At 44.2% G+C, this 27,349-nt stretch overlaps 1 protein-coding gene across 2 annotated transcripts in view; it reads right to left on the bottom strand.

Annotated features, from left to right (window-relative positions):
* The window catches only part of LOC144696146 (myotubularin-related protein 9-like), a 51,000-nt gene extending 30,502 nt beyond the window's left edge, over positions 1–20,498 (bottom strand). The window contains exon 1 of one of the 2 annotated variants that reach the window (XM_078567492.1): positions 20,053–20,498. In XM_078567492.1, coding sequence (XP_078423618.1) covers positions 20,053–20,234 — 182 coding nt within the window. In that variant the 5' untranslated portion in view covers positions 20,235–20,498. The remainder of the gene's footprint in view (positions 1–20,052) is intronic. The other variant, XM_078567493.1, reaches the window with a different exon arrangement.
* Between the last annotated feature and the right edge of the window lie 6,851 nt (positions 20,499–27,349).

Consider the following 27,349-nt stretch of genomic DNA (forward strand, 5'->3'; position numbering starts at 1 on the left):
TTGCACTTTTTTGACCAGTCTGCCATGTGGGACCTTGTCAAATGCCTGACTGAAATCCATGTAGACAACATCCACTGCACTACCCTCGTCAATCCTCCTGGTTACTTCCTCAAAAAGTTCTATTAAGTTAGTGAGACATGATCTTCCCCTAACAAAACCACGCTGACTGTCCCTGATCAACCTGTGCCTTTCTAACTGACAGTTTATCCTGTCTCTCAAAATTGTTTCCAATAATTTGCCCACCCCTGAAGTCAGACTGACCGGCCTATAACATTCTGGCCTATTCCTCACACCCTTTTTAAATAGTGGTACAACATTTGCAGACTTCCAATCCTCTGGTACCTTGCCTGTATCTAGTAAGGATTGGAAAATGATCCTCAGAGCATCCGCTATTTCCTCCCTGGCTTCCTTTAACATCCTGGGATACAATCCATCTGACCCTGGTGATTTACCCATCTTCAAGGATGCCAGTCCCTCCAGTGCATCCTCTCTCATTATGCTTGTTGTATCTAACATTTCACATTCCTCGTCTTTTAACTAGAATGTCTGCATTATCCTCCTCCTTAGTGAAGACAGGGACAAAGTACTCATTGAGAAACCCTGCCCACATCTTCAGCATCAACCCACGAGTTACCATGTACATCTCTGACAGGCCCGACCCTTTCCTTAGTTATTTTTCGGCTCTTAATGTACCGGTAAAACATCTTTGGGTTTTCCTTGATTTTACCTGCCAATATTTTTTCATATTCTCTTTTCGCTTTCCTAATTTCCATTTTCACTTCACACCTGTACTTTCTATACACCTCTAGGTTTTCTACAATATTAAGTTTTTTGTGACTGTCAGAAGTTCTCTTTTTCTGCTTTATCTTGCCCTGTATGCTTCTGGATAACCAGGGGGCTCTAGGTTTGGCAGTAATACCCTTTTTCTTTGTGGGGACATGTCTACACTGTGCTTGTAGAATCTCAGCTTTGAATGCCTCCCACCAACTTGACATTGTTTTCCCTCCTAGTAGCTTTATCCAGTCCACTTTCACCAGCTCACCTCTCAGCTTTGTAAAATTTGTCATCCCCTAATTCAGAACTTTTACTCCTGTTCTATCTTTATCCTTTTCCATAATTATTTAAATCTAACGTTATTAAGGTCACTGTCTCCAAAATGGTTCCCCCACTGCTACTTCATCCACTTGCCCAGCTTCATTTCCTAAGACTAAATCTAGAATTGCGCCCCGTCTCGTTGGGCTTGTTACATGCTGGCTAAAAAAGTTCTCTTGAATGCAGTTCAGGAATTTTGTGCCCTCTGTGTCTATAACACTGTTCATATCCCAGTTGATGTTTGGGTAGTTGAAGTCCCCAACTATCACTACCCTATTGTTTTTGAATTCAGAAATTTGCCTACATATTCACCCTTCTATCTCCCTCTCACTATTAGGAGGTCTGTAGGACACTCCTAGCAGTGTGGCTGCCCCTTTTTTATTTCTGAGTTCAACCCATTTGGCCTCATTTGATGCTTCATTTAGTATATCATCCCTCCTCACAGCTGTAATTAATTCTTTAACCAATAATACTACACCCCACTTTTTTTGCCCCCTCTCTATCCTGCCTGAAAACTCTATATCCAGGGATGTTGAGCTGCCATTTTTGCCCCTCTTTAGCCAAGTTTCCATTAAAGCGATTATATCATGCTGCCCTGTATCTATCGGTGCCCTTGGCTTATCGGCTTTATTTGCTATACTCCTTGCATTATATACAACTCTTAGCATTGCCAGATTCCTGTGCTGCACACTTTTTAACCTGTGCTTCTTCTGTCTTTCAGAGTCACTCGCTAATTTTCTGTCTCCCATTCCCTGTTCTGTATTTGTCCTATCTGAATCTACCCTCAGGTTCCCATCCCTCTGCCAATCTAGTTTAAACCATCCCCAACATAACTAGCAAATCTCCCTGTGAGGATATTCATCCCAGGCTTGTTCTGGTGTACACTGTCTGGCTTGTACACATCCCACCTTTCCCAGAACCAGTCCCAATGCCTCAGAAATCTGATGCCCTCCCTCCTACATCAGCCATGCGTTCAATCACTCAATTCTTCTATTTCTAGCATGTAGCACTGGGGGTTATCCTGAGGCTATTGCTTCAGAAGTCCTGCTTTTCAATCTCCTTCCTAACTCCATGAAATCTGCTTTGAGGACCTCATATCCTTTCCTACCTAAGTCAATGTGGACCATGACCTCTGGCTGTTCGCCCTCCCCCAGGAGAATGTCCTGCAGCTGCTCCGTGACATCCTTGAACCTGGCACTAGGGAGGCAACATACCATCCTGGAGTCACACCTACAGAAACGCTGGTCTGTTCCCCTATCTAACGACTCCCCTATCACTATTGCACTTCCTTTCTTCTTCCTCCCCTCCTATACAGCTGAGCCGCATGTGGTGCCACAAACATGGCTTTCACTGCACTCCTCCAAGAAACCAACACCCTCATCAGTGTCCAAAATAGAAAACCGATTAGCGAGTGGGACCCCAGAGGACTCCTGCACTACTTGACTGTTCTCTTTGTCTGCCTGATGGTCACCCATTTCCCTTTCTGGCTCCATGTTCCTAAGCTGTGGTATGACCACCTCTCTGAACGTGCTATCCAAATAGCCCTCAGCCTCGTGGATGTGCCACAGTGACTCCACCAGGAGCTCGTTTCTGTAGCTGGTGACACTTCCTGCACATGTGGGTGTCTAGGTCACTGGTAGCATTACATCTTCCCACATATTACAGGATGCACATTCCACATGACCGAGCTGCCCTGCCATGCCTAAACTTTACTTCACTTACATTAACTTTATTTTACTTTGGTTTGTTTATATTACTTTATTTTACTTGGTCTTGACTTAACTTTACTTCCCTCTTGCTTTTGTTTCTTACTTAAATCTAAGTAACTGCTTTCTATAAAAATAATATCCAATTCTAATTTTCAGCTATTTAAAGACAATCCCTAACAGCAATTTCTCACCAATCAATGAACTTAAGGTTTTCCTGTGATGTTATTCTGATTTTTTAAAAAAACTCAGCCAGCTCCCGAGTAGGTCTGGTCTGGCTCTCTCTGCACCCCTGAAGGTAAGAGAAGGCCCCGAACCTCGCCCTGACTTTTACCTGCTCCTGAGTAGAGGTATTACCTGCCGGTCCGATTCTTTCTGCTCCCCGAAGGATGAGTTTTAACGATACTTGGAATATTGCGTGAAATTCTGGTCGCCACATTACCAGAAGGATATGGAGGCATTGGAGGGGGTGCAGAGGAGGTTTACCAGGATGCTGCCTGGTCTGGAGGTTATTAGCTATGAGGAGAGGTTGGAGAAACTCGGATTGTTCTCACTAGAGCGACGGAGATTGAGGGGCGACTTGATAGAAGTTTACAAAATTATGAGTGGCATAGACAGAGTAGATAGTCAGAAGCTTTTTCCCAGGGTGGAAGAGTCAATTACTAGGGGACATAGATTTAAGGTGAGAGGAGAAAACTATAAAGGTGATGTGCGGGGCAAGTTTTTTACGCAGAGGGTAGGGAGTGTCTGGAATTCGCTGCCAGAGGAGGTGGTGGAAGCAGGTACGATAGTGGTGTTTAAGAGGCAGCTTGACAAATACATGAATAGGATGGGAATAGAGGGATATGGACCCCGGAAATGCAAAATGTTTTTGTTGACGGGCAATATGATCGGCGCAGGCTTGGAGGGCCGAAGGGCCTGTTCCTGTGCTGTACTTTTCTTTATTCTTTCCTTTTTTTGATAAACGAGCAAAATTTCCACCAACCACGTATCTGTTTTCCTCTGATGTCACACTTTGACTTCGATCAGAAGGTGGCTGCTATCGGCTTGGGGTTCAGGGGGGCAGGGGTGGGTGGTGAGGAACATAGACTGGACAGGTCTTCTCTCTGATGCTGACTGCCTATTCCTGGCTATTCCTTTCCCACGCTGTCTTTTAGACACTGAAAATATATTTCAATCACAAATCCCAGAAGAGCATTTCAAGTGTATTTCTATTTCTTGCAATTTTCTTTCCATTCTTGTGCTCAATTTGTGGAGCGTTTTGTGGGTCAGGCATTGGTCCCTTGGAAAGTCAATAAAATGAAAAAAAAATAATCACCTATAACCTTTCAAGAAGGATTCTCATCATTGAGAACATGATTGACATCACCCCAGTGAGCGGACAGATTTCCTGAAATGGATGGTTCCGTTTCATTTTCGTTGACACGGAGGGGGACATTTTAGTGGAAGCAGAAGGGAAACTAAAAGCAACAACAAGCAGTTCCACTTCCAAAATCAAATAGTTACAAAGAATCCTGGGCCGCATATAAAACTCTTTCTGATTTTGGTGCATTTCTGTTGATTTTTTTGGACATCTTTGATTTTATACAGATAGCAATAATTGTCAGTCTGCTGAATGAACATGTCTAGCCGAAGCTGAAGGGAGATTCCCTGAGTCATGAAGGTACAATCAAACATTTCTTTAATTATCCTCCCTAATGATGCACGAATAGAGATGATAACTCTGGTGAAACATCTAATTCATCCAGGCTGGAGTGATTTAGTTTTATGTTCCTTTTCATTTACAAGCTCTCCTGCAGAACTCAAAAACATCCCTTTCAGGGGATCTGCCTGAGCTGGTCACTGTAGTGAGGTCAGGTATTCCCCTCAGCCGAGAGATTGAGGATTTTAGTTTCACTTTTTTATAACCAATTACAAATTTCAGTTTGACCCACGTTATTGTGAAGTGCAGCTCTGACCTTCCTTGCTGGAGATCTCGGGGGTGTTTGCTAGATATTAGTCAAGGATATTGTTACTGAAGAAGAGCTGGGCTATTTCCTCTCTTTATATTTTGGGCCCGATTTTAACCCATTCAAAACTCATTCCCTTACACAGAGTTCAAATCATGTCTCCGAAATTTCAATTTCACCGTCCTGCACAACTTTCTTCACTGTTGGGAGACCCAGACACAACCCACCACCTTAGTCTTTTATGCATTTTTCTCTCCTAAAGACAGAGAGCTCTCTACCCTCTCAATCTTCATAACCTTCCACAACCTACAGATTTCTGAAGCCCAATATAAAAAAAAACTTTGGTAACTGGAATCATGTATGAACCAATGAGCAGAATTTTACCCGTGGCGTGCAGGATTGGTGGGGGTGGGCGGGAATCTGACCGCTGCCCGCGATCGGCAGCACTCCGCCATTGTACGCGGACGGGCCAATTAAGGCCCACCCAGCGGGATATGTGGCCTGGAATGTACGCGGAGGGGTGGGCTGGGGCGGGGGGGGTGGGATGTCTGTGGGTCCAATGGCGACCCGGTGGCCGATTGAAATGGGACCTCGACAGCCCCTGGAAGGCTGCTGGAGGAGGTGCCAGCGAAGGGCACGGGAGTGTTGCCAATGGAGACCGTAGCGGGTGGACACGGCAAGCGGGAGGGCAGGCCAATGGGGCAGCCGGCCCCATGTTTCTCGGACGAGTGCCTCACAGCCCTCCTGGAGGAGGTGGCAGCAAAGAGAGAAACCCTTGATCCCAGGGAAGGGAGGGCGAGTCCCCCCACCTCACCAAAAGGGCCTGGGAGGAGGTGGCATCCAGGATCAGCAGCCACGATGTGGTGAGGTGCACATGGGTCCAGTGCCGGAAGCGCTTCAACAATCTGCTGCGATCGGGGAGGGTGAGAACCGTGTTGACATGGGTCACTTTGCGCAGCAGTTAAGAGCTGCCCATCCCCCCCTTGGACCTCAGAGGTGTTAGAGTGTAAGTGGCAACTGTCAATGAGGCAGGAGCTGGCCAAGGGGCTGAGCCCTGGCTGCTTGGACTGAGTGAGTGTCTTACAGCTCCAGGGTCACGAATGGGCTGAGCCCTGTGAGGTGTTCCTCAGGTGGGGTTGGCCAGGCTGCAATGATGCTGCAGGTAGAGAGTGGACTCATCAATGCTCCTCTGTCCTTTCAGGAGGAGACATCCCATAACAATGCTGAGAGGTTGTAGACTGGTTGGGGACCCCCACACCTCCTCATCCTCACACGCTATGAGCAGGAGGCCCTGGAGCAGGAGAGGCACCATGCACCTTGGTCAAGCAGCCGTGGTGAGGTTGGGGTGCCACATGGAGGTAAGAGTGCAGTGCACTGAAGTGAGAATGTCGCTTATTGCAACCATTGCAGTGTAGTCTCTATATTGTTATGAGCCTCGAACCTGGAATCCCCATTGACAATTGAAAGATGAGGGCAGCCTGATCCAGGTACCAGGCATGCACAGTAACAGTGTCATCACTTAAACTAATGACAGGACTTTCTTCTCCCTTTAAGGCCCACCCCTGACCCTGAGGACCAACATGCTGAGCACTCACCAGCGTCACACCCTCTCTGTGAAGCAGGCACCAGCACAGATACCAGCACCTCAGCGGGAATAACATTGCCATGTAGTCTATCGGTGCACATTGGTGAGGACACTTCACACTCGCTTGAGGTGTCACATGAGGGGACATGTCAGGGAATTTTTTTTCTCTATTTCTCAATGTTCAGTCGATCTCCCTGAGGCAGCACTTAGCCTCAGGGAGATGAGTGCCCTCTTTCATGCGCAGTCTCAGGATTCCCCCCTCCCGCACAGGGAGTGCATAGCGCCTTAATTGGCCCACCCATGTAAAATGGCGGTGCACCCCTGATCGGGGACGCCGATCGGAGGCACACCTCTGCGCACCCGCTCTTCAACTTCCCCCCCCAACAAGGGAAAAATTCTGCCCTATGTGTCTGGGGTAAAGGAATAGTGGGATTTTGAACTGTCTTCTTATGTTTGTGTTTAGATCTTTCCCATCTTTTTGTCTGGTGTAATGTAGTTCATTTTTCTTGTTTTAATAAATATTTTATTTTTTGTGTTAAAAGTTCATCTGCAGACTCTTGTGAATTTGTTCAGTAACTTTCCTCCATAGGTTTCTAAAAAAAAGGTTAGGACTTATCAAGCCAGGTTTCACTCTAGGATCTGACTTGTCCAGTATTAACATCAGCTGAGATTGTAATAATATGAACACATTTGGATCATTTTATACTGATGTCTCAGTTAAGTGTACCATGATATGAAGCATTGGCACAATGTGGCTTTGAATCTGCATTTCTCCATTTGGTAATTTACTAAACTTTGCCATATTTCCATAAACCCTGAGGGCAAGATTCACTCTGGTCCCACTCTTCTTGTACTTTGGTGCAATGCCGCATTGACAAGAGATCTGGCAAAAAATTAGCTTCTGCAGATGGCATGTGACAAAAAGGAGCCAAAAAGGCAAACAAAATACTTTCGGAAACTATAGTAAATACCTCGGCCGTTTTTTTACCTACAATGCTCAGCAACCATCTTGTTTGTATATATGGTCAACCCTTTGCAAAAAACAGACAAAAAACCCTTAAAGCACTAAACTATCTATAATTACATTTCTGTGCTTTTAGCAGAGTTTTTCTCTCTGCTATACATTGGAGCTTCCCTGTTAAAGAGCCTCTCTGTGCACATAGTGCGTCACGGCTGAGGATTGATACCATCCCTGAGTCATTGCTGAACCAAACTATACCTCTGAGAGTGAGATGGCTGTTCCATAGATTAGTAAATTGTCAACAAGTCATCTGGAGTGAAATGATTTACATAGAATTACATTGAGCGTACAGCACAGAAACAGGCCATGGGCCTGGGACACTCAAAGGCAGCAACTGCACTGATGCATAAGTCCCTGTTGGTCAGGCCTTGAAGGGAGGAGACACACAGACACTTCAGATGTGACTGTATGCAGAGAGAGCTGAATACATGGAACCAGTTGCCAGGGAAGCAAGACAGCAGATAGGGAGAGCTAAATTGACACTTAATGGAGTAGGTGATGGAGGAATATTAGTTTTTGGGACACACCGGATGGATTGCAGAATCTACTCTTGTTCTGGGTTTTCCTGTGTTGCTGCGACTAAAGAAATTAAAAATAAATCTCTTCGGGGAATTAATATTAATGCTAACATTAACAATCAGAGAATTATTGTCTCTTATCTGTCTCCTGTACGAACCCATGTCATATTTCACTTTGGTGTGATTTCACTTGCTTTCCTGGCTAAAAATAATGTCATTTGGATAAAGAGCCATATAACACTTCAGCTTTTCTGCTTTTCATAACTTGTTGAGAGTTTTGTGATCAGAGGTTTCTTGACACTTGAACAGTCTAAAATTATGAAAACAACTGGGTGATTTTGTCATGGGGGAGAGAATGTCTAGGGGACTTTGAATCATCTCCTCAAATCACCTCTAAAGGAACTCAAGCACTTTCTCTCATCTCCTGTAACAATGGCAGATGCATTTCCTACCATCAAAGAAATCAGCAGCCACCTCTCACTCCAACTACAGGATTCACTTCCCACCAACCTGACAGCAAAGAGGTTGAATGGGTCGCTGCACATCTACTGGAAGAAAAGAAAATTTTAAAAAAAATTCCAGGATACACAGATAGCTTTTCAGTCACTCACTGGCAGCCACATTCAGGCCATAAAACACAAAGGCCCAGGTGTTTGCTACCAAGGCGCATAGCTCAAGTCGGGAAATTTCCCGGATTGCAGCACCCGCCTCAGGATAAAGGGCCCCAGATATTGTGATCTTTGCTCCAGCGGTGGGGGTGGGGGTGGGGGTGGGGGTGGTAGGTGGGGGGAGGGGGGGGGTGGCGGGGGCAAGCAGTGGTGTTGGATGGAGTCGGGTCTGCCGACCCCAGGAACAGAGCATAGGTGGCCACAGAGGTGACCAAGTGCTGAGGTGGCTGGTTGGGAGGTCCACCTCAGTTCTATAAGATTTTAGGCCCCCAGCCATTGCTCCTCACACCCGCCCCCACCCCCCCCCACTCCCACCCCCATGTTAACTTATGCCCCCCCCCCCCCCCCCCCCCCCCAACCACCCAGTCCCCATGGTCCCTTATACCCCCATGCCAACTCATGCCAATTCACCCTGTATCCACCCTGAGCAAACATTCAGGGGTCATGTGGAGATTAAATAAAATAAAGTTCTAAAATCTAATACAAATTTCGCTGTGCAGACTTGATAGCAAAATAAATTCTCAGTCATGAAAGCCTATTCAAAGTTTTTTTTTGAATCTCCAGTGTTTAAACTCTTATAAAAAAAAACCTTCTATTCACACCCATATCAAAGACAGATTCTCCTTTAACAGCCTCTTTAAGCTGATAATCAAACTATGAACTCAAAATCTCCTTGCTGAGATAATTGTAACTTTGGAAATCAGCCAAGCCCTTAAGCAAATGTCAACAAACAGCTATTGCAATTGTCAGAAGAGTTTTTTTTCACCCTCACTGACACATGCAGCCTGTTTTCTTTTTTTTAAATTTTTACTGGGCTGAGACTTTAAATAACCTCACATCGTGTCAGTTATACAATCCTTATTTGCCCTTCAAGGGCAGTTACTCAATAAATTCATGACTCCCACACTGTGGGTTACACCCCTTGCAACAGCCAAAGTGGAGTCTGCATTTTGCAGTTTTTCCTCATGGGTGAATATGCCCCACCCCCTTTCCCTTACTGGGAACAATTGGATTTGTCAGACTTCCATATTCAGGTCCCACCCATCATTTTGGAAGCTTCGTGGCATCTCCATGACTGTGTGAAAATCCAGGCCAAAATGTTCAGGATAGGGACACAAACAGGCAGATTGTTTCTTCACTCAGAGGGTTGTGGAGCTTTGGAATTCTCTATCCCAGAGAGCTGTGGATGTTCAGTCATTGAAAATATTCAAAACATGAGATTGATAGATTTCTGGCTACTAAATGAAGTAAGGATTATGAGGATAGTGCAGAAAGCGGGAGTTGAGATGGGATATCATCTGTAATCTTGTTGAATGGTGGAGCAGGCTTGAGGGGCTGAATGGCCTACTCCTGCTCCTATTTCCTATGTTCTCTGCATTTGTGGCACCGTTTTCTTAAAGGATGAGACATTGATATCTGAATGGCCTGCTTTTGGATATAATTCTGATTTTCCTTTTCAAGAACACAAGAGCACACGGAATGGGAGCAGGAGTAGACCATGGCCCATTGAGCTTGCTCTGCCATTCAATACAATCATGGCTGACCTTGGCCTTCAACTTCCTTTTCCTGTCTGCTCCCCATATCTCTTAATTTCCTGGGAGACCAAAAGTCTGTCTATCCCAGCCTTAAATGTATTAAATGATGGAGCATCCACAACCCTCTGGGTTAGAGAATTACAAAGGTTCACAACCCTTTGGGTAAAGAAATTTCTCCACATCTCAGTCCTAAATGATCGGCCCCTAATCTTGAGACTGTGACCCAGTGTTTTAGATTCCCCTACCAGTGGAAACATCCCTCAGCATCCACCCAATCAAGCCTCTTCAGAATTTTGTAGACTTCAATGAGATCACCTCCAGAGAACATAAGCCCAATTTACTCAGTACTCTCTCAAGTACATATAGCTGAATTCTGGCCTGGTTTAGCTCTCTCCTTCCCAACGCTTTTAGCTATTATCATAAATTATTGTTAGAATGCATTGCCGGGGTTGCATTTGCAGCTGCAAACCAGAAAGTACAGCCATCGAGAATGCCATACTCTCACAGGACAACAATTCAGCAAATTGTGGAATGATTTCAAAACAACAGATCCCACAGAGCAGGTGCCATGTGGCTTTCCAATCCTGCAAGACTAAGAAAGGCCAGGATTGTTTTAAAATGACCTTTTTGTTTTTATTTCTGTTTTTTTTGACTGCCCCTTGTTTCCATACACTGACCATCTCACAATAAATTCCTGACCTGGCCCTTGAAGGTAACAGTCACTTTCTCTCATCTCCTTCCAGTTCATTGTCAATGAGGCCAACAGCTTTTCTGGTTGGTTAGCAGTAAATTCAACTTGGACAGAACATAAGAGGGTTTCCTGTTCAAGGACATCTGCTTGGAGCGGAAATGGAGCAGAAATTTGATCTTGTGTTTCTAAGGCACTTGCTAAATCTTACCTTACTTCAGATTTTATGGGCCTTGGGAATCGAGTCAATTGTTATTAAAGCAGCTGTGATTAAGGAAAATGTGAAACATAAACTTTAACAAGTGAGATAAATGATTGGATAAAAACCGAACTTAAAATGTATTTTTAACTACTATATATCTTTATCATGTAAACCTTAATAATTTTCTATTGTCAATACCAATTACTTTTGTCTATTTTCTTGCTTTTTCTCTTAGCTATTTTTAAACTTTCTCTCCCTGGAACTGTCCTCAATTTGCTGCAGGTCAATTGAAACTATCTAGTTGGACAACTATTCCAGTACTGGGCACACCTGACAATATAATGGTATCTCCTAGGGCAAGTTTTAAGTGTTAACATTGGCTGTGAATCACAGCCTGTATGTAGCTATTCTTGAGGTGTACTTTATATAAGTATTAACTTCAGGCAAAGACTGTTACTGGAACGTGAATTATGCTCAAGTTAGAGAATTGATGGGGAGCACATTTTCAGCTTTAGGCATTAAAGATTCAAAATCACTTCTGAAAGGCAATAGTTTACATTACAATACACCCACTGTTAACAAGCTGAGCGCTGCAGCACACGTTTCACCACTGGGCAGGCCTGAATTGGCCAGCATGAAATCGCAGCCCGGCCCCGATCACGGGCAGCGGTCGACTTCCCGACCACCCCCTCCCAGCCCGTCCGACAGGGGCAAAACTCTGCCCCATGTCTCAGTGAGGGTTCTCCAATCGGACTGGTTGAAGAGACACACAGTTGCTTACCCTGTTTACCCAGGTCCCAGATCTGATGTCGAGGAGGCTGTGCTGTTTCAGCTCTCTAATTAGTGCAAATCACGATGTGAAAGACCACAGTCTCTGAACAAGAATAAGTGCAATGTCTGGCTATCACTGTTTGTTCACCACCAAACACAACATGGAGTCATTATCTTGTCATTATCACCTTGATCTTTTGGGGACCTTACTGTGCGCAGATTGACTCTTGCCTTTCCCATGTTACTACAATGACTAAACTTCAGAAGCACTTCATTGCCTGTAAAGTGTTTCACAGTGTCTTGAGATCATTAAAAGTGCTTTGTAAACACAGCTTATTTTCTTGTTAAACTGAAGATCTGATTGCACAGCGGGTTCCTCTGGGTGCAAGGGCTGAAGTGAGATGCTTTTTCCACAAACTGAGGAATCCAGTTTCAGTCAACAACATCAACAATAACAGCAACATGCATTTATATAGCACCTTTAATGTAAAAAGAAGTCCCATGGAACCCCACAGAAGCATGATATGGCAAAAATAGACAACAAGCTAAAGAAGGAGACATCAGGAGAGGCGGCCAGAAAGTTTTGGCCAAAGAGATGGATTTCAAGGAAAGTCTTAAAGGTGAAGATAAAGGTGGAGAGGCAGAATGGGGCTGGGAAAGAATTCCAGAACTTAGGGTGAAAGCAAAATACTGCAGATGCTGGAAATCTGAAATAAAAACAGAAAATGCTGGAAAAGCTCAGCAGGACTGACAGCTTCTGTGGAGGGAGAAACAGAGTTAATGGTTCGAGTCCGATGACTGTTCTTCATAACTTCAGAGCCAGAAACTTAGGGTGTAGATGGCTGAAGGCACAGCCAATGGAGGGGCAGTGGAAGGAGGGGAGGCACCAGAGAATGGTGCTCAGCAATGGAGACCACCTAAATTGGGCACTGCCACAATGCATGGGATGATGTCATCATGCATGAGGGCGATGTCAACATATAAACAGTGACATCATTGCATTAGGATATTCTGCACTGTTGGAGAGACAACCAGGCAGGGAGATGAGAAATAATTGTGAAAATAAACCTGTTTTTTGCATCCCTGTTAATTTGAGGTTGCTGCAGATGGGTCATGGATCAAGCACAGACCCCTGTCGATGCCTTACTAAAGCAAATGGACAAAGGGTCAAAATGATGGATGTGAAGCCATCCAATATCGGACAGTGGCCAGACTGGCTAAAAATGAGACTGTCTGGTACAAAACCGGACATTCTGTCCACCCTTTCACCAGAGGCAAGAGATGGAGGAAAGCAGAGTTCTGAGGGAGGTGTTGATCCAGATAAAATTACAAAGGTAGGCAATGAAGCCACGAAGGAAATTAGACATGAAGATGAAAGTTTTATCTTTTGGGAGACCAGAAAAGTATTTGGGGGCGAGTGGGCCCTCATATGGGTTAGGAATGAGGAGCAGGGTTTTGGATATGCTAAAGTTTATGGAAGGTGGAAGATAGCAGGCCAGCCATTTTGAGTCAAGAAGAATCATTTATTCTTCCACCATCAGTTAGATTGTTTGGTGCTGACCATGTTTGTGTCTGCAACACATTCCCTGGGAAAGCAACAGCTAAGCCAAATTCAGACAAAAACAATGAATAAAGAACACACACACTGAAAAGTTTGTCAGGTCCCAGTTGAAAGCTGTTTTCCCCTTGTTAGAATGTTGGACTGACCCATAACTACAGAAATTAAAATCATGCTCTTCTGTACCTACACTGTCACATTGAAATACATTAGCGGATAGTTTACACAACTCACATTAAACAAAACCATTACAAACCAGGATTTGTTTTAGATCAGGACAATATTATAACCATAAATAGAATTTTTTGCACCAGTCCTTTTATATACCTTCTAATTTACACTACAAAAGATTGAACTTAACTTACTTGTGATTTTGTTTTTTTTTTATTTCATTTCAGGCAACACAATTCCTCATCACACTGAACTCACTGAGTGTTTAAATACAGATGATTTGTTTTCATATGAAACATGATCCGGCAAGATGTGAAGTGCTGGGAACTGACAAACCCAACATGCAACAGAAATGAATTTACGACAAAAAGATAAAGTAAGACACATAGGGGAATAAATCAGTTAAATTTGTGCAAATAGCATCTTAATTGGATTGTAGTAGAGTGCAATGATGGAAAGGGGAGGGGTCTATCACAGCAATCAGGGGTCAATGGCCTCCTGGATGTCCATGAAAAGGTTTCAAGGGGTCCTCCAAAAGCAACCGTGGGTGTTTCCAGCATCTGGGTCAGGATGGCCTAACTCCAGTTTAATCTAAACTGCAGCAAACAAAGCAACAGAGAGTGAGAGAGAGAGAGAGAGAAACAGAGTGTGTGAGAGAGAGACAGGCAGAGAGAGAGAGAGACACACACAGAGTGTGTGAGAGAGACAGAGATAGAGACAGAATTAGAGGGAGAGAGAGTGTGTGTGAGAGAGAGACAGGGATAGAGTGAGACAGACAGAGAGAGAGGCAGAGTTAGAGGGAGAGAGACAGGCAGAGTGTGTGTGAGAGAGGGAGACAGAGAGAGTGTGAGAGAGAGAGACAGAGAGAGAGAGAGTGTGAGAGATAGAGACAGAGAGAGAATGTGAGAGAGACAGAGAGAGAGCGTGTAAGAGAGAGAGACAGAGAGAGAGAGTGTGAGAGAGAGACAGAGAGAAACAGGCATACAGACAGAGAGAGAGAGAAAGAGAGACAGATTGAGAGAGGGAGAGAGACAGAGACAAAGAGAGAGACAGACAGACAGACAGAGAAAGAGAGAGAGAGAGAGAGAGAGAATATCAAAATAAAATAAACCATGCCATGGTGTTTGGAGCCTTGGGGGGGGTGGGGGGGGGTAGCAGTGACAGGAGCGGCCAAAGGCATCAGGCTCTGAGCCTCTGCACGCCCTCTGTACAGCACATATGAAAATACAAATGATTGTTGGAATCCTCAGGCTTGTGCAAACTAAACTCTGGGCAAAAATACTGTTAACTTACAGCCAGTTAATGTCAGAGATGTACCCGGGTCTGACCCTGGGTTGTTTGCAAAGGTAATCCTCCTCGGAGAGGAGTAGACAGACAATCTCCAGCCCGTGCCAAATGGAAAATAGCTGTGGGTGTTGGTGTGAGATTGCAGACAAAGCCCCACCAATAGTGAACATTGTACACTCACAAATTTCACATTAAGTTGAACAACAATAATAAATATGTTTAATTGTATAAGAACATTTGGTAAGGTATTTGTGTTGTGTTGTGTTACAGGCATCTATGGAATTTCTATAACAAGGTTCAGAAGCAAAACGATTGAGGATCCCGATGCAGATAAGAAGCGATTAACTCCAAAAATTCATAGAACTGCGATCTAATGAATTATTGTAAAATATTATACAGATATCTAGAGAGGACTGATGCAGTTAAAAATATAGAATCTATATAGTTTGGCCTTGATATTTTCTTTTCTAATTTTGGTACCACTACTGTCAGATATACAACAATTAACACAGACAGACTGTGCTCTGACACTGTTTCCCCTGATTTGGGGAAGTGGGTTGCATAATCAGGCCATGTTTAAATGATGTTTATGTTACAAAGCACCAATTTACTGACTGGCAAAACTATGCCTGTCCAAGGGGGTGTATGAAACGTATGGGGCCTGGGTCTTGCCAAGCTGGTCTGCTCTGGACTTATCTGCACTAGTGCTGAGCATAACAAAGCACTGGTGCTCAGGCTTCACATCACTTTCTAAACAGCAAGAAATGAAATCAGTTATTGCACAACAACACCAGGGGTGATACCAGATTGTAAATTAAATATCAGAAACTCCACACTAGTTTCTGTGAATCAAGCAAGTTTTTAGATTTCAATCTTCGCACACTTTACTGATTTTTTTAACTGTTATTAGTTTTGAACATTTTCAGTAGTTCCCTGCAATTTTACTTTCTACAACTTATACATTTATTCGAAATGTTATGTAATACCTTCATCTATGCACATCAACCAAGTTAAATAAAGCATATTATTTTTCTGTAGAAAGCTTTACTCTCATGTGAGAAGGACATCCATTTGGTTTTTATTTTGGTATTTTTTTTTTGGTATAAACTCATTGCAAACTACTTCTTCCGATAAGATTATGTGAAGTTATACAACGAAGCTGGCCTTCCAAATGAAATGTGTCTGCAGTGGCTGACTGCACGGTGATGTTGCTTTTTTTAATTCATTCATGCTGGGCCAGCATTTATTGCCCATTCCTAGTTGCCCTTAAGAAGGCGGCGGTGAGCTGCCTTCTTGAACCGCTGCAGTCCATGTGGTGTAGACACAGGAATAGTTCCAGGATTTTGGCCCAGTGACAGTGAAGGAACGGTGATATATTTCCAAGTCAGAATGGTATGTGCCTTGGAGGTGAACTTCCAGGTGGTGGTGTTCCCATGTATCTGCTGCCCTTGTCCTTCTAGATCGTAGTGGTCATGGGTTTGGAAGATGCTATCTAAGGAGCCTTGGCAAATTCCCACAGTGCATCTTGTAGATGGTACACACTTCTGCCATTCTGCGTCAGTGGTGGAGGGACTGAATGTTTGTGATGTGGTGCCAATCAAGCGGCTACTTTGTCCTGGATGGTGTCAAGCTTCTTGAGTGTTTTGGGATCTGCACTCATCCAGACAAGTGGGGAGTATTCCATCACACTCCTGATTTGTGCTTTGTAGATGGTGGACAGGATCTGGGGAGTCAGGAGGTGAGTTACTTGTTGCAGGATTCCTAGCCTCTGATCTGCTCTTGTAGCCAAAGTATTTACATGGCTAGTCCAGTTCAGTTTCTGGACAATGGTAACCCCCAGGATGTTGATAGTGGGGGATTCAGTGATGGTAATGCCATTTAAAGTCAAGGGGAGATGGTTAGATTCTCTCTTGTTGAAGATGGTCATTGCCTGGCACTTGTGAGGCACAAATGTTACTTGCCACTTGTCAGCCCAAGCATGGATATTTCCCAGGTCTTGCTGCATTTGGACATGGACTGCTTCAGTATCTGAGGAGTCGCGAATGGTGCTGAACATTGTGCAATCATCAGCGAACATCCCCACTTCTGACCTTATGATGGAAGGAAGGTCATTGATGAAGCAGTTGAGGATGGTTGGGTTAAGGACATTACCCTGGGAAATTCCTGCAGTGATGTCCTGGAGCTAAGATGACAGACCTCCAACAACTACAACCATCTTCATTTGTGTTAGGTATGATTCCAACCAGTGGAGAGTTTTCTCCTTGATTCCCATTGACTTCAATTTTGCTAGGGATCCTCAATGCCACACTTGGAACTCAATTTTCCCCTCGGCGATTTGGGGGCGGGGCCCGCTCGCCGAGGGGAAAGTGACGCAGGATGACATCAGGAGGATCCCCCGACATCATCCCGGTCCATTTAGATCTTCAGGAAGGCGGGCGGACAGCAAAATCAGCTGTCCACCCGCCAACCTGTCAATGGCCAATTAAGGCCATTGACAGGCTAATTACCCTTGTTAAAGACCCTGCCCGTCCAAGCTTAAGGCTGGTGGGCAGGCCAGGAGCCCCAGCGGGCTCCAGCTTATTGATGAAACTTCATCCACTGGCGGGATGAAGTTTCATGTCCGTTTTTGAAAAATTTAATAATCTTTATGTGTTTCTTATTAACATGTCCCATCTTGTGTGACATTGTCACATGAGGGGGACATGTTAATAGTTTTTTAATGTTTCTATTTTTAATGTTTTTGACACTGCCAGTATTCTCCCTGAGGCAGGACTGCCTCAGGGAGAAGTGCGCTCTTTCACGTGCATGCGTGAAAGAGCGCACTTTGACAGCTGGGGATTCCCTCCCCACCCCCTGCACAGGATGCGCATAGCACTTCCCATCGGGCAGGCCGCTGGGCGGGCCTTAATTGGCCCGCCCACTCAAAATGGCGGCGGGCCCCATTTCGGCAGCCCGTCGCCAAGCCGGTGGGGCCCGCTCGCCCACCAAGCGCAAAATTCTGCCCTTGGTAAAATGCAGCTTTGATGTCAAGACTAGTCACTCTCACCTCGCCTTTGGAGTTCAGCTCCTTTGTCCATATTTGAACCAAGGCTGTAATGAGACCAGAAGCTGAGTGGCCCTGGCAGAACCCAAACTGAGCATCAGTGAGCAGGTTATTGCTAAGCAAGTGCCACTTGATAGCACTGTTGATAACCCCTTCCATTACTTTACTGATGATGGAGAGTAGACTGATGGGACGGCAATTGGCCGGGTTGGATTTGTCCTGCTTTTTGTGGACAGGACATACCTGGGCAATTTTCCACATTGCCGGGTAGATGCCAGTGTTGTAGTTGTACTGGAACAGCTTGTCTAGGGGCACGACAAGTTCTGGAGCACACGTCTTCAGTACTATTGCTGGAATATTGTCAGAGCCCATAGCCTTTGCACTCTCCAGTACCTTCAGCCATTATTTGATATCACGTGGAATGAATCGAATTGGCTGAAGTCTGGCATCTGTGATGCTGAGGACCTCCGGAGGAAGCCTAGATGGATCATCCAATCGGCACTTCTGGCTGAAGATTGTTGCAAATGCTTCAGCCTTATCTTTTGCACTGATGTGCTGGCTCTCCCATTATTGAGGATGGAGACATTTGTGGAGCCTCCTCCTCCAGTGAGTTGTTTAATTGGCAACCACCATTCACGACTGGATGTGGCAGGACTGTAGAGTTTAGATCTGATCCATTAGCTCTGTATGTCACTTGCTGCTTATGCTGTTTGGCACGCAAGTAGTCCTGTATTGTAGCCTCACCAGGTTGACACCTCATTTTTAGATATGCCTGGTGCTGCTGCTGGCATGCCCTCTTGATTGAACCAGGGTTGATCCCTTGGCTTGATAGTAATGGTAGAGTGGGGGATATGCCAAGCCATGAGGTTACAGATTATGTTTGAGTACCACAGCGCCTCATGGATGCCCAGCCTTGAGTTGCCAAATCTGTTCAAAATCTATCCCATTTAGCATGGTGGTAGTGCCACTCAACAGGATGGAGGGTATCCTCACTATGAAGGCAGGACGTCATCTCCAGAACAACTGTGCGGTGGTCACTCCTACCGATACTGTCATGGACAGATGCATCTGCGGCAGGCAGGTTGGTGACGATGAGGTCAAGTATGTTTTTCCTTCTTGTTGGTTCTCTCACTCAGTCTAGCAGCTATTTCCTTTAGGACCCAGCCAGCCATGGTCCTACCAAGTCACTCTTGGTGATGGACATTAAAGTCCCCCCTTGTCACCCTCAGTGGTGTTCAACACAGAGGGGGCACTGATTCATCAGCTGAGGGAGGGTAATCAGCAGGAGGTTTCCTTGCCCATGTTTGCCCTGATGCCAGTTTGACCAGGTCTCCCATGCAAGGAGGACTTTGCCAGGTCAGGTCACCAGGGCTGAGCTTGCCATTGTCATTTCCGGTGCCTTGGTTGGTGCTAGATTGGTTTCATTCCTTTTTGGGGCTTTGTAGTGGTTTGATACAACTAAAGCTGAGTTTCAAAGTCCATGGGTCGAGTCATATTAGACTTCTAAATTCCAGATTTTTATTGAATCCAAATTCCACCATCTGCCGTGGCAGGATTCGAACCCTGGTCCCCAGAGCATTACCCTAGATCTCTGGATTACTAGTCCAGCAACAATTATGCCACCGCCTCCCTACTGGATGGGGACCAGAGCAAAAATAGGAAATAACTAAATAAAAATAAGCATTCTAATGGGGAAAGCATCAAACTGGAGGAAAGTAGCCTATGGGAACAAATAGACAGAGTGTACACAATTCCATCAAAAGATCTGACAGCATGTTCCAGGTTATATCACTGTTGTGGTTCAGATCACATTTATAAACTCTCCCAGTGGTTTATGTTAACATCTGGACTTTTGGAGATAGTTTGTAGCTTCTGGCCATGTTCCAGTTCTACCAAACTCCACATGCAAATTTCTAAAATACAAAAATCCCTTGAGATATTTGCAAATCCTATAAAAACAAGCAACAGAAATATCTTCAAAGTAACACACTGTGCACTCCAGGAAGCCTGAGTGATGCATTTCCTATTCAGTTAAAATAAACTTGTTGAATAGCACGAGGCATGTTTTCTGACAGCTTCCTATTAGTATCGTGAACAGTTTAAACTTTACGTTGAGTTTCCTCCTATTTTAGAAATGAGATGAAGTAACATGCGGGAGGATTTTTTAAATCCCGGACATTATTTTAGATGTGGTATTTCAGTGACTATTGGTACAACTCCGTTTGACATCAGCGAGACAGCAGTTCTAATAAACTGACCTCTTCTCGATGGCATCTATATTCCTGATCAATAGCCAGAGCTCCTCTTTGTCTGCAGCTCTGGAGGCGAACAGCAGATGGTGGCTCGTAATGCACAGGGTACCTTTCACCGGCTGCAGGAATGGGCGAGAGAGCAGGACATGGTCAACTTTGGAAGTTTCGATCAGTTCCGAGAACTCCATTCCACAGGACCCGAGCAGATCCACAACTACCGAGCAGACCCCATCCCAGTCAGTAGCAGCAGCGTCTCAGGGGTCGGGAGAGGAATGGACTGTACACCACAGCTCATTTGAATGCAACGTAACAAAGAGCTATTCAAAATGACCTAATTTGGCATCTTAGATTCATTTGTTGTGATCTGTAAATAACATGTAGAGAAAATTGAAACCTGTACATTAATGGCACGGAAGTGGTTTGGTAGCTGTGGGTCTTTTTTTTTTGTTAACTTTACTGCCTTTCGCTGATTATAATTAACGGTTTACAGAAACCTCTCCCTCTCCATAAAGAATGGGCGGGTCCAGAGAGGATGTGATATTGAAAGTGATTTGTCGGTCTCATCAATCAAATTGCAGAGTTACTCATCCAGCGCGCCCCTCCTCAAACTCTCGGGTTCATCCCAGTGACTGTTCTAGTTGATCCCAGGTGATCTCTGCGATGCTCGGCCACAGCATGAGGCTGAGAAGGAAAGGTGCATTCTTTGATCCTTTTCATCCTCTGTCTTCTTGTTTCACACTTTCAAAGCTGCAGTTGCACAAGTTTCAAGACCAGACACGTAGAATATTTTCCGCCCCCCAAAAAAAGTGTTGGATCAACTTTTTTTTTTAAATGTGCGGCAGCTGGGAAATGGGAATTGGGATTGTTTTAGGGTCCCAGGATCGACAGTTCCTCTGACCATGGACAGGTCAGCTCACGAATCCTGCTAACCAATGAAGACTTTACAGAGGCGGGGATTGTAGGGCCAGGATTGAGACAGACAAAACCCCAAGAGCAAACAGATGAACTTATTTTTGGTGTGTTAACAGTATCATGTCTCTCCCTCTCTCTCTCCTGGTCAGAACAAAAACCATATTTTCACCGCTGAAATTTGCATATTTTAATTCAACCTGAGTGGAGTTGAAAGGAAAGTTTGGAAGAAACTCGGCTGATCTCTGTCCACTCGGAGCAGAGTTCAAACTCAACTTTAAAATGTCCGAAACTGATAGGTTCTAAAAAGGAACTATCGCAGCTCATGCTTGAAGTGATATAATAATAAGGCTCCCACACGCCATCGTTTTCCGCCTCCCTTTCCAAATTGAGATTTCCTGAAGACAAATCCCTGTAAACCCATAAAAGAGAGAGCCCCACTCCTGGCCCCATCTCCTTAACATAAACCAGCGCCCAGAGTGGAATCAGTCCTAACATTGCTGCTCAGGTCAGGTCAGGCATGAGGGAGCAGAGCATCTGTACTGCACTGCAAGGCGGATGCAGGTTTCAGCATTTTTTTCATTCGAAACCTCAAACTTCTGGGCTTCTCTATAAATGGCAACATTGCTAAAACACTATCAGCCTTTGCAGATTTCATAACGTGGAAGTACTCAAATGCCATTTGCTTCTGGCATCTTGCTTGAAATATTCGTGTGTTTTTTTTTGTTCATAGGCTCAGTGTTTATTTATGTGTGTTGTGCAAGGGGGATTGAAGCTAAATGCAGCAGTACTCCTATCTCAGCAGAGAGAGGCGCTGGATTCCTGTGTGTGAAATCCATCGTGTTTACTGACATGTCAGATGTAGGTGATTGTAGAACAACAGATTATGGTGTAGATCACGTGTGGAAAATCTGACCCATTTTTACCAGGATTCTATGATACAGAGTCAACAACAACTTGCTTTAATGTAGTAAAGGACCCATGGCAGCATTAGAGAGCAAAACTTATACTGAGGCATGCGAGGTGATTTTAGTTTAGATGACCAAAAGTTTGGTCAAAAAGGTAGGTTTTTAAGAAGTGTCTGATATGAGGGAGGTGAGGTAGAGAGGCGGGAGGTTTAAGGAGGGAATTCTAGAGCTTAGGGTCCAGGCAGCTCAAGGCCCGGCTGCCAATTGTAGAGTGGTTAAAATCAAGGTGCTTAAGAGGCTGAATTGGAAGATGTTAGGAGATCTCCGAGGGTTGGGGGGCTGGAGGATGTTATAGAGATTGGGAGGGACGAGGCCATGGAGGGATTTGAAAACCAGGTTGAGAATTTTAAAATTGAGGCGCTGATTAACTGGAAGTCACTAGCAGGTTGATTTCAAAGGGTACAGCCCATTTCTGTTAGGCACATACTTGTTTGCAAAATATATCCCTCATTGATAAGCATTAATGTGACTTGCTTCAATTGGAAAGATTGTGTTTTATATCTATAAGTAGCAGCCCCTTTTCCCTTACACTTTCTTTTCTTTACAATACGGTAATGTGCAAGGACAGAAATATCAGGAAGGGATGAGCTGAGGAGTGCAAGTGGTGGTTTTTAAAAGGGAGGGGATAACACCTGAGGAGAAGCATCATTTACAGTGGGAGATAGCATGGGGACCAGGAAGGGAAGTTGTTGAATGGCAATAGGGTCAAGACAGCAGGAGGTGGGTATCAGGGACAAGATGAGCTCAGAGGGGCACAAGAGAAGCCAGGAAAGAAACTAGAGAAAGATCCGTATTTGGGGCCTGTGCAGGGTAAAACCTTGGGGGAAGGCGGATTGGTGGCTAAGGGGAAGTGACAGGGCTGGCCCAGCCACTAGACAATCTAGGTGACAAAACCCTGAATTTTCAAACTTTAAAAATGCTATCAATATGACTTTATTATGAGCTTGAGCAACTTAACTGAGTGCTCGGGAGCAGGGCACTATTCCGTTTCAGTTCAGTCCCTCCTCCGTTCCTCCCTGTCCCTCTGGAATTTTCTAACAGGCAACAGCAGCGAGCAGCTCTTTCCCAGCCTTGCCCACCCCTGCACGTACCCATAGTCTCCCGATTGTTTCCCTCCATGTGCATGTGCTCGCTGACCATCCAATTGCTTCCCCTTCCTTGCCCCATCTGGGTGATGATCTCGTGATGTGGGCTGAGGTCTCGTGAGAGGTGTGGGAGGGGAGCGTGGGAATCTAAGTCTGGCTGAGGGAACATGGTACTGCAGAAGCCGAGCAGTGGGATGGGACTTGGGAGGCTGAGACCAGAGCAAAGGCTGAAGGTAGGTCCCAGATAACAATTTCCCTGAGTTTGACAAGTTTTAGTGGTTGAGTGAAAGTGGGATCATCTTACTGTATTCATTTTCAAAAGTTAATTATGGGGTGCGATGCCAGGCTGAAGGTTTGCTTGGAGTGGCAAATACCCTGGTGCCAGCCCTGGGAAGGGAGCACGCAGCTGAGGCAACCGAAAGTTGCCAACTAGTCTTGATGACAAAGAAGTCCTTGAGCTTCTTGTTGGAGGTGAGGGTGGGGAGGATGGGTACATGTGTTCAACGAGAAATTATTCCAAATAGATTTTGCAGAAACTTTGCCCTCTCCCATTCATTTCCTTTACAAATTCACAGGTTCTAGACTTCCCCATTTGTAAGCTGGTCAGCTTCAGCACCTCAGCACAAATTATTGATGCCATTCATTGTTTCAAAGCAATTTCACAAAGATTACAAAATCACCATTTTACTTTCCCAAAAACCTTACTTTCAGAGAACATAGAAACTGAAAAGAATGCCGCAGCATGTAATGGTCAAACCAGGCTGAATAGTTAACATAAAACAAACTCTGCTCCAGGGAATCAAACACAGCTAGCCAAGCAGATTGAGTTGAGCAGAGATAGCTTCACTATATACACCACGAGTCAAGTGGGGCATTTTGAAATCATATATAGTTGGATATTAATCTCTGTTACACTTTAAGCCTACGTAGTCCTATGTATTAAGAGCTCATGTGTGGGGGGTAATGTATTAGCAAGGATAGAAGATTGGTTAGCTATTGGAAACAGAAAGTAGGCATAAATGGGTCACTTTCAGGTTGGCAAGATATAACAAATGTTGTGCCACAGGGATTAGTGTTGGGGTCTCAACTATTTACAATTTATATCAATGACTTGGATGAAGGGACAAATGTATGGTTGCTAAATTTGATGATAAAAAGATAGGCAGGAAAGTAAGTTGTGAAGAGAACATAAGGAATCTGAGAAAGGATATGGACAGGTTATGTGAGTGGGCAAAAAAATTAGCAGCTGGAGTGTAATGTGGGAACATTTGAAATTGTTCACTTTGGCAGGAAGAATAGAAAAGTAGCATATTATTTAAATGGAGAGAGATTGCAGAACTCTGAGGTGCAGAGGGGTCTGGGTGTCCTGGTACATGAATCAGCAAAAGTTGGTATGCAGTTACAGCAAGTGATTGGGGAGGCAAATGGAATGTTGCCATGTATTGCAAGGGGAATGGAATATAAAATTAGGGATGTTTTGCTGCAGTTGTACAGGGTGTTGGTGAGACCATATCTGGAGTACTCTGTACAGTTTTGGTCTCTTTATTTAAGAAAGAATATAAATGCATTAGAAGCAGTTCAGAGAAGGTTCACTCAACCGATTCCTGGGATGAGGGGTGGACAGCTACCTTATAAGGAAAGGTTGGACAGGCTGGGCCTGTATCCATTGGAGTTTAGAAGAATGAGAGCTGATCTTATTGAAACGTATAAGATCCTGAGGGGACTTGACAGGGTGCATTCCGAAAATTTGTTTTCCTTTGTGGGAGAGACTAGAACTAGGGGGCACAGTTTAAAAATAAGGGTACTCCATCGGAGATGAGGAGAATTCTTTTCTCTCAGAAGGTTGTGAGTCTTTGGAACCCTCTTCCCCAGAGCGTGATGGAGGCAGGGTCATTGCATAGTTTTAAGGCAGAGGTAGATAGATTCTTGACTAACTAGGAAGTCAAAGGTTATCAGGGGTAGGCGGGAATGTGGACTTGAGGCCGCAATTAGATCAGCCATGATCTTATTGAATGGCGGAGCAGGCTCCAGAGGCCGAATGGCCTACTCCTGCTCCTACTTCAAATGTATGTTCATATGTATGAATTACTTATGGTAATCGTAAGCTACCATCATACATCATGGAGATGCATACAGCTGGGTGTCTATGCAAATTATTTTGTCACCCATTTTCACAACATGTGTGCTGTATCTTGGGGAGTGTGATACCGTTTTCTAACAACACTTTCAAAAGTAGCAAACCACACCATGTGCCTAAGTTTCACATGGCTGCTCCCACACTGTGTTAACTGGATCCAAGTCAGTTGGTGAAGTCAAAACTAAGACACAGGGCCTTTCCTTGCTGAGAGAGTTTATTGACTTTATTCAGTGTCAACACTCCTCGCCTAGTGTCCCAGCTATCCCGTATTCAAATGCTCTTTTAAATAAACAATAAACTAATAAATAAACTAACAAAGTGGTAGCCCCTTAAAGGGACACTGTAACAAAAATAAAACTTTCAAAAGCAAATTTATTTAATTAAATTAAAATGTCATTCTCCCCTATTTATATGTGTTCAAATACCCATCGCCTGTCTCCCTTAACAATGTAATTGATATTCACAAACCTTAACAATGTAATTGATAAGACATTGACATATAGAATATGAATATTCTGCTCTAGAATAACCTTACATTTAAAAATGGGAGATAGACAGTATTTAAAATGCAAAGCACAAACAACCCAGAACTGTTTAAGAAAGAAACAAAAATGAAGTATGCATTTATAAAACAGTTTTAACAACCACAGGATGTCCCCAAAGTACTCCTTGTCAAGTCCTCAGTGTAACGTTTCATCCAAACAACAGAATTTTCCAACAATGCATCTCTCCCTCAGTACTGCACTGAAGCCCTAGCTACTCAGCTTAGATTATTCTTTGGAATGAGGATTAAACCCACAGCCTTCTGGCTCAGAGATAAAGATGATACCTCACAGCCATGGCCAACACAGTTCCTGGGATGAGGGGGTTGGCCCATGTTGGTGTTCCCATGTGTCTGCTGCTCTTGTCCTTCCAAATGGTAGCAGTCATGGGTTTGGAAGATGCTGTCTGAGGAATCAGTGCATCTTGTATATGGTACACATTGCTGACACTGTGTGCCGGTAAGGGAGGGAGTGAATGTTTGTGGATGGAGTGCCAATCAAGCAGGCTCCTTTGTCCTCAATAGTGTCGAGCTTCTTGAATGTTATTGGAGCTGCACTCATCCAGGCAAATGGAAAGTATTCCATCACACTCCTGACCTGTGTCTAGTAGAAGGTACACAGGCTTTGGGGAATTAGGAAGTGAGTTACTCGCCGCAGGATTCCTAGTCTCTGACCTGCTCTTGTAGCCACAGTATTTATATTGCTGGTCCAGTTCAGTTTCTGGTCAATAGTAACCCTCAGGATATTAATATTCTCTGGAGTTGGAAAGAACGAGAGCTGATCACGTTGAAATATGTAAGATTATTAAAAGGTATTGACAAGGTAGATGCTGAGAGGTGTTTTCCTCTGGCTAGAGAGTCTAGAACTCTGAGAACTTGTCTTACTGATCATAACCTTTTTTTTTCTATTTTGAAAATGAGGGGAAAACTACTGATCCCAGAAGCATAAATTCCCAGAACACTTTTAGGATTTTAAAATTAAAAGATTTATTCACAAGAAAAAGAAAACCCAAGCACACAAGATTATAAGTACACAGTTAAAACAGTGTTACAAAACATTCCCCCAAAAAAACCCACTTGGTCAGAACACACAAGTAAGCCACTTGGCAACAGCTCCCTTATAGATTTTTCATCATAAAAATCCAATAATATTACCCAAGTAAAGTAACCACACAACTTCTCATTCTCTTCCACTCTGCTGTGGAAATCCAAATGGAAGGTTCAGAAACAGACTGCTCTCGGAAAACAAAGACTTTTCTAGCTTGAAACTGGACGTTTGCTTCATATTCATAAATTTTCTCAGCACACAGCTAACCCAACTCAACTCAACATCTTGCTTTAAATAGCTATTTTCCCTTTCATCTTGGACTCCATTGTCCTAAGCACCTCTTTGAACTCAATGTTTCCAAAATATAAAAATCTTTCATTTCTTCCTATTGCCTCCACTTTTGGGTCGAATAAAATTTAATAACCTTCCCTTATTTACCTATGAAACCTTTGTAAATTGTAAAACTCCCTTGTCATCTCTAAACTACCCTTCAAAATTTAACAGCTGAAAAGTCAAGTCCTTAGCTATCACCAAAGCAAATTTTAAGACCCAACCTATTTACTCATACATTCAACACCCCGTTGAAAGACACATGAACTGTAGCAGCTCAAGAAG

Source organism: Cetorhinus maximus, chromosome 21 (genome assembly GCF_964194155.1).
Source record: "Cetorhinus maximus chromosome 21, sCetMax3.hap1.1, whole genome shotgun sequence".
NCBI classification, from domain to species: Eukaryota; Metazoa; Chordata; class Chondrichthyes; order Lamniformes; family Cetorhinidae; genus Cetorhinus; species Cetorhinus maximus.